The 12,256-nt window shown below is 42.2% G+C and overlaps 2 protein-coding genes across 7 annotated transcripts in view; one reads left to right on the forward strand and one right to left on the reverse strand.

The window, feature by feature from the left end:
* Nucleotides 1-12,256, forward strand: part of LOC309538817 (uncharacterized protein) — a 62,346-nt gene that overhangs the window by 33,414 nt on the left and 16,676 nt on the right. Inside the window, exon 3 of one of the 2 annotated variants that reach the window (XM_082234724.1) lies at nt 283-475. The exons of the other annotated variant lie outside the window; for it this stretch is intronic. Within the exon in view, the coding sequence (XP_082090850.1) occupies nt 283-449 (167 nt within the window). The 3' untranslated portion in view covers nt 450-475. The remainder of the gene's footprint in view (nt 1-282; nt 476-12,256) is intronic. 2 annotated transcript variants of the gene reach the window in all.
* TRIO (trio Rho guanine nucleotide exchange factor) overlaps nt 1-12,256 on the reverse strand; it is a 281,042-nt gene that overhangs the window by 4,305 nt on the left and 264,481 nt on the right. For all 5 annotated transcript variants that reach the window (XM_082234103.1, XM_082234106.1, XM_082234105.1 and 2 more), the window contains exons 51-55: nt 6,149-6,176; nt 5,161-5,323; nt 4,866-4,987; nt 4,691-4,769; nt 2,686-2,886 (exon numbers count right to left, since the gene is read on the reverse strand). In XM_082234103.1, the coding sequence (XP_082090229.1) occupies nt 2,686-2,886; nt 4,691-4,769; nt 4,866-4,987; nt 5,161-5,323; nt 6,149-6,176 (593 nt within the window). The remainder of the gene's footprint in view (nt 1-2,685; nt 2,887-4,690; nt 4,770-4,865; nt 4,988-5,160; nt 5,324-6,148; nt 6,177-12,256) is intronic.

Here is a 12,256-nt window from a genome sequence, read left to right on the forward strand (position 1 = left end):
ATTAACTTTTTTTTTAACCCATACAAATCTCACCATGAAGTGAGAAATCTCCACTATTGCTCTGTGATTACTTGTTCTTAGGATTAACTTGAAGTAGAAATGTAGCCCAATTTAAACTCAGGTGTATATTTATGAATATGTACTCACAAAATAAGTGTAAGATTCTAATTATGTAAGATTTTCCTATCTTCAACATTTAACATCTAGAAAGCAAGAGCATAACATATTGGCCACCTTTGAATGTAGAGCTAAGCCATTGTTGTTGTTGTTGTTGTTGTTTAGTCGACTCTACACATGGACATCACCAGATGGGCAGCATCGAAATCAGATTGATTATATTCTCTGCAGCCAAAGATGGAGAAGCTCTATACAGTCAGCAAAAACATGACCTGGAGCTGACTGTGGCTCAGATCATCAGCTTCTTAAAACAAAATTCAAGCTTAAACTGAAGAAAGTAGGAAAAACCACTGGGCTGGTAAGATACAATCTAAATCAAATCCCTTATGAATACACAGTGGAAGTGAGGAACATGTTTAAGGATTTAGATATGGTGGACAGAGTGCCTGAAAAACTATGGATGGAGGATCGCAACATTATACAGGAGCTAAGCCATAGTTTGTTTAATTCATGGTTTGTCTGAACACCCAAACACATTCTGCACAAATAACCATCATTTGTTCTACGGCAACAAACCATAACTTGAAACCGTGGTTTGCTGTTAGCTTATCAGTTTCAGCTTGCTTTAAATGTGGTTGGTCATCATGTCTGAACCAAGGATTCAGGCGTAATCCTGGTTTGTTTGGCATCCTGACTGAGTGGCTTTCCAAGCAACCAGATGTGTGAGGCTTGATGTATACCCCGCATCTTCCTCCAAAGGAGCCCAGGGCTGCAAACGTATCCATACTAATGCTATTAAAACATATTTTAAAATGGTTTAAAATCCCCTTCCAAAAAAACTAATGAAAAGCAATCACCCGCTCTGCAACTGTTAATTTCAGGGTTGCCTGGGACAGAACTTTTAGCTATCAAATACCCTGGCAAACAGTAATGTTTACATTTACCTAAACAGGAATGTATTTTCCCCCCTCAAAGTTAATAGCGAGGAATAACTCGCAACATGCACACATTCAGTTTTATGCGCTTAACAACAACAACAACAACACACAAAACATTTAAAAGGGGGCGGGCTTCTGGGAAAAGAGACTTTCGCAATCCCACCCACCATTCAACCCAATGTGTTTTGACTATAAGCAATTTTGGCATTAGGCACGATCCTTTGACCGCAACCCCTGTGTAAGTTGAGAGTCTTATGTATCACCAGCTTCACGTAGGAGCAAAATATCTGCAGGTTGCAGTAACAGAACTATTGCCTGGTGGGAGGCGGGGAAATGGTAAACCTATATTATTATACTTTGTATGTGGGGTTTTTATGTCAGTATCATTTGGGCAGGTTCTCTTTCTGTTTATTATATTTCCTTGGTAGTGAAAGAGGTTGGCTGGGGGGCCCAAGGAATGGTTGGTTGTGTTTAGTTGGCTGCAGTGAGATTTGTTTGCGTGTGTTGGGGGGGGGGGGGGTCAGGTTAACCAGATTGTTTCGTATGCTGTTGGTGGGTTTTTGTTGTTGTCTTGCTGGGCTGTGTACGTGATAAAGGAGAGCCACACTGGGGGTGAAGGCATCCTCTTTTATTTGTCTCTGTGACAGTTGCGGTCTATTGGTTAGCTTTTCTAGTAAGGCTGTTTCCCATACAATTTGGTACCATTGGTCCATGTTCATTCCTGACTGGTCTCTCCAGTGTCTGGCTGCTGAGAGTAGGTGTATTATAAGGTCTTTCTCATGTGAGCGTTCATGATGCTCTTGGAAAATGTTTAGTGGGGCAAGTTCTGGGGTGAGTTCTAATACCTGTTTAGTTATTTTGCATCTCTCTTGTAGGACTGCTATCCAGAATGGTTGGATTTTGGGGCATTCCCACCACATGTGCAGGTATGTGCCTGTAGAGGTGCTGCTTCTCCAACATTTTGGTGTTGTTCCTGGGCATATCAGTGCCAGTTTCTGTAGTGTTAAGTACCATCTGTATGTGAGTTTCAGTGTGAGTTCCTTTCTTTTGACTGAGATGGAGGTTTAGACCACTTTCTAGTCCATTGGGTGGGGTTAATTTCATAGCCTAGGTCATGCTCCCATTGTTCTTTGTGTCAAAGAACTGTCAGGAGAAGACTTTCGAAGGTGGTCAAGGGCCTAGTGGCACTTGATTTTACTGTTGGATTGTTTAAGAAGGTGTGTACTTGGTGGTGTGTTAGTTAGGGTATTTGGGTGTCTCCAAGTAGGTCTTGTTTTTCTTATGTCAGTATGGGTTTGTTGTTTTTGTGAAAGTCTTTAAGATGGCGTAGGCCTTTGGCTTGCCATGTTTTTATCTGGAGGTTTTGCGCTGTGTGTTGGAATAATGGGTGATGAGCTAGGGGGGCTAGCGGGGCTAGCACTGGGAACAGTTTGCCTATTTTTTCCTTTGGTGTTTAGCATTAGAGGGATTTTCTTTAGATTTTGTATTGTTTTGGTTGATTTATTGCAGTTTTAGTACATTTTTCCTCTGCATGAATATTCTTTTGACCACTTTGGGAAGAGTCTGGGCCAAAAAGTGGCATATAAAAGAATCCACAACATAACATTAGGTAGCATAAAAGGGCACACACATCTCTAACACCAAGATGTAACTGGTGGAACTCTCAAAGGTGTCTAGGAGGCCGACAAGCTGAGGGTGTTGGAGATTCTGCATCACTCCGAGTTCATGGGTGACCTGATCTCGTTTCATCAGTTTCTTATTTATGAACTTAGCGGCTACTTCTCGCTTGGTTCCCTTCTGGTCGCATCTCTTAATGACAGAAAACCTGCCCCTGCAAAACAAATGGTGAAAGGAAAGTCAGCTCCACAAGGCAAGGAATGCAAGAAAGAGAGATTTATTTATTTTCGCACCCCACACTTGCAAACATACACATTCAAAGCTGGTCTTGAACTAAACTATTAGAAAAACTTTCTCCCTTTGAAATGCAACTAGATGTCCAATTGCTGAGGCACTTACAATACTAAATAATAATAACAATTTATATGAAGTATACTAAATCAGCCTGGGACTGTTTGTCATGTTCTGGACAGTCAGGTGTGCAGGTTAAAAATATGATGCTCTTATGATAAGTGTATGTATCAGTATTTTCATGTGAGCCAGCTATAACAGGGAAATACAAGAGCAAAATTAAAACTCAAGAGTTTAGAGCTACATTCATGAGTAGAAAGAGGAGACTTGGGCTCATACGTTCCACCCTGCCTCTGGGCCAGGAGGAGGGGTTCATTAGAATTACCGTATTTTTCGCTCTATAGGACGCACTTTCCCCCCTCCAAAAATGAAGGGGGAAAGTGTGTACGTCCTATGGAGCGATGCAGGCTTTCGCTGAAGCCTGGAGAGCGAGAGGGGTCGATGTGCACCGACCCCTCTCGCGTTCCAGGCTCCAGGAAGCTATCTGCAAGCCTGCGGAGCCCAGCGGGAGTTCCCGCCGGGCTCCCAAGGCTTGCAGATAGCAGCCTGCTGTCCCCAAAGCCAAAACAGCGAGACGGGGCGCTCCGCAGCCCTCTGTCTCGCTGTTCCAGCTTCGGGATGGCTGCGCAAAGCCTCCGCAAGGTGGCGGGGTGAAGGCACCCCACCGCCCTGTGGAGGCTACAAAGGGTGTTCCCGAAGCTTCAAGCCTTTGGAGTGCAGCTGCGCTCCAAAGGCTTCAGGGATCTTTGAGGCTGGCGGTGGGGGAAAGCAGCGCTCCCCCCCACCGCCAGCCCCACAAGCTTGGGGGGCAGCGGCAAGGTCTGCTCTTGAACGCACCTTGAATGCACCTTGTTTTTGAGGGGGAGAACAAGAACCCCCCCATTCTTCCCCTCCTATAGTCCGGTGCATCCTATGGTCCGGTGAGTCGAATAGAGGGAAAAATACGGTAAGTTTCATTTCTCACAATTCCTGGCTCATTGTGTGAACCAGAGATTGTGGTTTAAAGCAAACTCTGGTTAGTTAAACAAGCCAGCTGCATACCCCATGGTTTGGCTTGTTTTGAAACTGCTGAGTTCACTTTAAACCATAATCACATGCAACAAGAAGTCCATCATAAAAAGTGAAACTATTTCTCCTGCCTATGAATGAACAGAGAAGAGGAGCACAGGCCTGATGTTTCTTGCAGGTTCTAGTGCTAAACTATGTTTTAATGTTGTGTGAATGGAGCCTCTCTGAATGCACATTGATCTGTCCAAAGATTTCCCAAAGTTCAGCTTATTTCGCCCGATTCATATGCAACCAAAATGGTGTGGAGGTGACTTTACAATTGCCTGATCTCATTCTGGATTGGTAGCTTTTGCACATTGTTAGCTGAATGAAATGATTTTTCCTTAGTGGAAGTGGCTCCAATGCATGACTCAGGTTTTAATTAATATATATTAAGTAATAACATTGTTTTAGGCTACTTTTCATACCCCAGTACCAAAAGCTTAATGTTTGCATTACTGAGTTTACTCTTGCCTTGCAAACTCTTTTCTAAGAAAACACTTGATTTCTGCATTATCAGGGTCCTTGAATGTATGCCAGGACAGCTGAATGCACATCTCAACACAGAAATCATTCCTCTCCAAAAATATTTATGATTATATAAGTAGGCTGAATCATACCTGCCAAGCTCAGCCACCTCACTGTACAGGGAATCAAAGTTATCTTTCCAGGTTACTATGATCCCATCACTTCCAGGACCTGAAAAGTAGAAAAATAATCTAACATTGAGCATTTAACATGTGAAAAGCATTGCTATCTTTATTCTGTGCCTCCTTGCCACAGAGATAGACCCACCTAAAACTCGTAGACTGGCTGAAGATGAAACTGAACCCATATCGTTTGCAGCTACACAGGTATAAATACCATCATCTTCTGTGGTCACACCAATGATTTTCAGAGATGCTTCTCCCAAGTCACTGCAAAATATTGTAAATTTGTAAACATGTGAGGTTTATAAACACTCAATTGGTATTTATAGTCACAATCATCTAGTCCCTTCAAAATATTCTTTCTGCTTTCTTGCCAACTATCTCACAAATTCCCCTTTTTGACACAGTATAAAGCAGGCAAATGAAGAAGCCACAGGTACCTGTATGAGATGCTGTAATGACTGTCACTGCTCAGTGTGTTATGTTCAGGACCTTTCCAAGTTACTGAAGCTTTGGGACGACCACAGACTTTGCATTTCAGAATGACAGTCTCTCCTATCTCACATGTTGTCTCACTTAATGGTATTATGAATTCTGGGGGAACTGGGAAGAGAAGGAAACAATTGCCATTAAAGAGTTAATTCATACATCTTCTCTGTCACCTAAATACATGCAGTTTGCATGCTACCTCTGTGATGCGGTTAGTGCCAGTACAGTTTAAGTCTGGTAAAAATATAGGGCAGCATATGCCTTAAGGCCCATTAGGATGTGTGTGACCTATATAGAGACTAGGAACGAACACTTAGATCATTTGTTTCTATTTCTCTTTATTGTTCTGGTTCTATAGGCCTCTTAACAGTTTTCTCTGTCTGGCTCTGACATGGAAATTAACTGAAAGCAAAAGGAGGAGAGGAGGAAGTGATGAAAAAGTTTGTCATGTGGGTTCCTGCCTAGTCAAGGGGGACGGACACAATTAGTGCACTGTGTCTCACATTCTGCTAGGAAAAAATGTTATTTCTCAAATGCAGCCACTCCTTTTTTCCTGTGACAACGCAATGTTTCTCACGACTTAACCAAGATATTGGAGAAACTGTATCTCTGCTATTGCCTCTCTGATAAAATACATCTCTACATTTAAACTGAAAAGACTTTAGTCAGATCAGGTGGCTCACCCATCACTGACTACTGTTCAGCACCAAGGCCCATTTCTGGTGCCCACTGGTTTGGCCATTATGGTATTTAGAAAATGTCTGAAGAGGGATTGCATCAACGACTCCCCAGACGTTTTGCAGCCTCACAGATAGTTCCCTCTGCTGGTTTAGCAGGCTCACCAGCCGCATTTTAAATGCATTTTAGACTTCCTCTGCCTTTGTAATGAAAAAATGTATTTTCATACTATTGGCAACAGTGAACTTGAACACAACTTACCATCATAAATGTAGTTGGGGTTGAGAAGCTGAAAAGGGAAGTTGAAAAATGTTAGCATTTCGAAAGTCTCCAGACATTTCTTAAGGACAATAAGGTTAAAAACTGAAGTCTAAACATCTGTCAACTGTTGACATAGAAGACTGCGTGAAGTTGTGCTCAATGATGTTGTAAGGTCAACAATCATCAGCATAGCCAGGTGTACTTAACATATGATCAATAGACAATGTGGTATTTTCTGTGCACTTGTACTAACAAAGCTTTTCCCATTACATTCCCTAAAATGGGACATTTAGAGACCAGCAGTGAGATTTTTATGCCAAAATGTTTCCTGAAAAGATAAAGCAGTACACTGCTGACTGACAACGCCACCAAGAAATATCCCCTTTGCTGGGTCTCTGAAGATGTACCAGATTACAATGCCCCCTGCTCCTCTGAAGATCTAATCTCCAGGTAAAATTCAGGCAGGTTGAAAATCTTTGTACACTCCCTTTTCATTCAGCACAGGAATTGTGGAGTGCTCAGAATCCTGGTGGATCCATTGTGACCAAATATCATCTGTGACATCACCCAACCATGGTGCCAGTATGATGGCTCTATATTACAGTGGTACCTCGGGGTTACAAACACTTTGGTTTACAGACTCTGCTAACCCAGAAATAGTACCTCGGGTTAAGAACTTTACCTCAGGATGAGAACAGAAATCGTGCGCCAGCGGCGCAGCAGCACCGGGAAGTCCCATTTGCTAAAGTGGTACCTCAGGTTTGTTAGGGTGTGAAACCTAAGACGCTGGCAAGTTAGCAATGTCATGTAACTTTAAGTAGTCAAGCTCGTTAAGTTGTTAAGTTGCTCAGTATATAAAGAGTGTTTGTTTTCTCTGTGTTGGGGCGTGAAGCAAAAATGTCCGAAAGCTCCGGAGGTGTTTCTGTTATCTTTCTGCAATAAACCTGTCTTTGGAAAGACAGGCTTCCCTGTGTCGTTATTTCTTTGCTGCTGAGACTCTGAAGCTTGTACTGCAACAAGAATCTCTGCACTGGACTTAATTAATGCTCTGCAAAGAGAGCTGTTGCTGGTGGCGCAGCGGAAGTGTTTACTGGACCAGTACACAAACTCTCTTAGGTTATGGACCCTTCTACATTTCTACAGCTGTATTGTGTGCAGAGAAAGTGAAAGCAGCTTTCGGATGAGAGAAGACTGACTTGGTTGTAAATCCAGCTCTAAAAGGAACTGAGAGGCTGGAGGCATCTGAAAAGTGAGTAAAACAAATCCCAAGGGGAAAGAGAAGAAAGGGTACACAGAGGGAGTAGCAGCAGATCCCAAGAATGGCAGTGGAAAATTTCCAGGTTCCCTTTACAAAGTTGAACTCTGCTAATTACGTGCAGTGGTCTAAGAGGGCTCAAGTCTGGTTGGAAGCCAAAGAAGTGTGGGCTGACTATGTCCAGAGGCGAAAGCCGTTTGTGGCTGTAGCAGCAGATGCCACAGCAGAGCAACAGGCTGCTGCACATGCTCAGAACAGGGAACATGATAAAATGGACACTAAAGCTAGATGCATGTTGATGGTATCGATAGACGATTCCCAGTTACCTCATGTGGAAAATTTAAGGTCTGCATTTGAAATTTGGGAAGCTCTTAGGCGAATTCACCATAGAGCCACGCCCGGAGAGAAGGTGAACATTATACGTGCTTTGTATGAGTTGAAACTGAAGCCAGGGGATAGTGTGGTTGAACACACGTCACAGATGACTGAGTATTTCAACCGACTGTCATCTTTAGGTGTGAACTTTCCTGAAAATATTAAAGTTTATACTCTGCTTAGCAGCCTGCATGCAGAGTTTGAAAACTTAGTGCTAACTTTACAAGTTTTGCCAGAGGACCAGCTGAATATGAATTATGTGACTGGTAGATTGTGTGAACAAGAATATCAACACCATCGAAAACGTATTGATAATTCAAATACCCCAAGGGCTGGATGTTCAGATAATTCCCAGAGTGGGGAAACTAGCAGGCAGAGCTGTAAGGAAGCCTCACAAGTGTCTGCTATGGCCAGCAAGTCATGTTTTCGATGTGGCAGCAGGTTTCATTTGATAGCAAAGTGTCCAGAAAAGCAAAAGGAATTTCAACAGTCCAAGGCCAGTTTCCGGAGTTACAGGGGAAGACGACGTGAGAACTACAAGAATCAACGATCCAGAGGGGGAGCAGGTGCTGATAAGGGACTATCTGCAATGGCAGCACAACAGAGTTCTAAAAGGAGCCAACAAACTTTGAAGTGGATAATTGACAGTGGAGCAAGTCACAGTTTAGTTCCAGCGACATCTAGTGGCCGCTTGATGAACTGCAAGACATTGCCAGTTGCAAAAACCGTGACTATAGCAGACAATAGTAAACGAGAAATGAACCTTAAAGGCACAATTTATGTTAACTGTTTGCAAACTAACCTTCCTGTTTTTGTTCTTCCAGGAATGAAGAATGGACTTTTGAGTGTGTCATGCCTGGTAAAAAGTGGTTTTAAGGTTGAGTTTGAAAATGATGTGTGCACCATTTCGAAACAGGGGAAGGAGCTAGTTAAAATTCCCTGTGAGGATGGGCTTTTTGTTTTGGTTGAAAAGCAGTTAGCAGCAGGTAGATGTTCAACAGGTGAAGCGCAAGCTAAGTGTGTAAATAAGGCTCCTCATACAGGTTGTGCACATCTACTACACAGAAGGTTAGCTCATATATGCTTTAAGTATGTAAGCAAGATGCCAGATTTAGCTGAGGAGTGTAAGATTAAACCCTGTCCAAATTTTCTGGATTGTTGTGCTTGTAAACATGCTAAGGTTAAGACATGTAACTATCCTAGATCTGATAGAGTAAGCAAGAAACCCTTTGAACTTGTGCACACAGACGTGTGTGGCCCTATGCCAGTCAAATCGCTTGGAGGTGCGAGATTTATGCAAATTTTGGTGGATGACTTTTCAAGGGCTAGTTGGGTTTTCTTTCTGAAAGAAAAATCACAAGCAGCTTCCATCCTGATGGATTGGATTGAAGAAGTTGAATGTAAATTTGACACCAGGGTACGTAAAATACAATCAGATCGTGGTGGGGAATATGTGAACCACACGCTGGAGACATGGTTAAAAAGGAAAGGTATAGTTCATAGACTTACCAATCCCTATTCACCACAGGAGAATGCAGTTGCCGAAAGAAAATTTCGAACATTACAGGAAGCCATTGCTGCTTTGCTGTTTGATTCTGGGCTTCCACAGCGTTTTTGGGCTGAGGCTGCACTGTATGCGAATTATACTTTTAACAGAGTGTACAATAGCACAGTAGGCAACACTCCTTACTTCATGCTATTTGGGAAAAAACCAAAAATTGATCATCTAAGAGTTTTTGGATGTCGTGCTTATGTGCTGGTGCCTAGGGCACAACGTAGGAAAGGCGATCCTAGGTCTAAAGAAATGATTTTCTGTGGTTATCAAGCAAACACAAAAGGTTGGAGATTTGTGAATGTAGAAGGAAATCAAACGAAAATCACAATCAGCAGAAGTGCGGAATTTTGTGAACAGAATGGTTGGAATAAAATTCATGGAAATCCTGACATACTATTTGATGTGGTGAACAGTAGCAATGAAACTCAGGCCCCAGGGCAGGTATTAGTTCCAGAACAGACTGAGAAAGTTAAGTCTGAGGATGAGGGTGAGAAATCGCCTAGTTCACCCAAGTCTGTAAAATCAGAATCTTCTAGCTCTAAAAGTTCACCTGTACAGCAAGAGAGACGCGTAAAGTCAGAATCAGAAAGTTCTTCAACTACTAGTGACAAACAGGTGACGACTAGTGATTCTGGGTCAGAGGGGGAAACTGAAGGAACATCGCAGGAACTGTTAAGGCGTTCCAAGCGTGCCAACAAAGGTATACCTCCTGAAAGGTACCAAGCTATTAGTGTTTGGGCTGGTTTGGCAAATTGCGAACCTGAAAGTTTTGAGGAGGTTGAGCAATTACCCCAGGAGGAGGCCAGTAGGTGGCGTGAGGCCATGCAAAAGGAGTTGAATTCTATGAAAGAACTGGGTGTGTTTTCCATCACCAAACTGCCAGAAGGTGCCAAGGCAGTAAGTTGTAGGTGGGTGTACAGGATAAAGACAACAGCGATGGGGAAACCAGAGTACAAAGCAAGACTTGTAGCTCGAGGTTTTACGCAAAGAAAGGGGTTACATTATTCCGAAGTCTATGCACCCACTTCAAGGAGTGAAACCCTACGGGCACTATTAGCAGTTGCTGCTCAGAAAGGATTCAAAGTGAATCAATTTGATGTCTCTACAGCTTATCTTCATTCAGACTTGGCTGAAGAGCTCTATATGGAGCTACCGCCAGGATTGAAAGTTGGTAAATCAAATCAGGTATGGAAACTACATAAATCTATTTATGGACTCAAGCAATCTGCTCATAATTGGAATGAGTGTTTGAATGACGTTTTGGTAGGCATTGGTTTTAGCAGGAGCAAGGCAGACAATTGCTTATATTTCAGAAGTTCAGGAGATGCTCAAGAATCTTTGCTTGTTTATGTAGATGACCTGATTTATACTTCAAAGACACAAGAACAAGTAAAAAAACTAGCCAAAGAGTTAAATAAACACTTCAAAGTTAAGAATCTTGGTGATGTGAAGGTCTATCTTGGTGTTCAGATAGATAGGACCAAAAATGGCAGTTTTCTACTGAATCAAAAAGGCAAGATATTGCAAATGTTGAAAAAGTTTAACATGACGGAGTGTGCAGGTGTTAGAACACCAATGGAAATGGGTTTTGTAAAAGACAATGAGTTCAAGGATAGTGCTGAATTCAAGCGTGCTGAAATCTTTCAGTCAGCACTGGGAAGCCTACTTCATCTTTCGCAATGGAGTAGACCAGATATTGCTTACGCTGTTAACTTACTCAGCAGAGAAGCTTCGAAACCTAGTGTAAATGCATGGAAAGGAATTCAAAGAGTGTTGAGATATTTACAATACACCAAAGATTTTTGCCTTGAATTGTCTTCGGAAGGACAAGCACAGATTACTTGTTGGGCAGATAGTGATTGGGCAAATTTAAAGGATAGAAAATCAGTGTCTGGCTGTGTAATAAAATTTGGTAACTCTCTGATTGGGTGGAGATCCAAGAAACAGAACCTGATTGCTTTGTCGTCAACAGAAGCTGAGTTCTGTGCCTTGTCTGAGCTATGTAGAGATCTAGAATTTTACAAATGCTTGGCACAAGAGATGTATGAAAAGGCCATCACTCCAATCACTGTATGGGGTGATAATCAACCGTGTCTTAAGTTAGCACAAAATGGGCAGTTTAAAGGTCGTACAAAACATTTGGATATCCGCTTTCAAAATGTTTGTCAAACGGTAAAAGCAGGAATTGTTAAATTAAATTACTGTCCCAGTCATGAAAATCAAGCTGATGGTTTTACAAAACCGCTTGGGTTTCAGCGGCATGAAAACTTTTGTGAAGAAATGGGTCTGAAGTAATTTTTGTTTTTTGTATTGCCAGCGAGAGGGGGTGTTAGGGTGTGAAACCTAAGACGCTAGCAAGTTAGCAATGTCATGTAACTTTAAGTAGTCAAGCTCGTTAAGTTGTTAAGTTGCTCAGTATATAAAGAGTGTTTGTTTTCTCTGTGTTGGGGCGTGAAGCAAAAATGTCCGAAAGCTCCGGAGGTGTTTCTGTTATCTTTCTGCAATAAACCTGTCTTTGGAAAGACAGGCTTCCCTGTGTCGTTATTTCTTTGCTGCTGAGACTCTGAAGCTTGTACTGCAACAAGAATCTCTGCACTGGACTTAATTAATGCTCTGCAAAGAGAGCTGTTGCTGGTGGCGCAGCGGAAGTGTTTACTGGACCAGTACACAAACTCTCTTAAGGTTGAGAACGCTTTCAGGTTAAGAACGGACCTCCAGAACGAATTAAGTTCGTAACCAGAGGTACCACTGTACATGATGATGTTATACAGAGAGAATTTTATTCACTACAAGTCTAGCCCAAAGTATTCTCACCTACAATGGTTCAGAAATGCTCCCCCCCTTTAAAGTGAGTAACAATTCCATCTATTGTTCTGTTAGAGCTGTATGGAAGTGATATTTATATAACAGTTTGTCTTGATTA

Source organism: Podarcis vaucheri, assembly GCF_965113315.1.
Source record: "Podarcis vaucheri genome assembly, chromosome: 8".
NCBI classification, from domain to species: Eukaryota; Metazoa; Chordata; class Lepidosauria; order Squamata; family Lacertidae; genus Podarcis; species Podarcis vaucheri.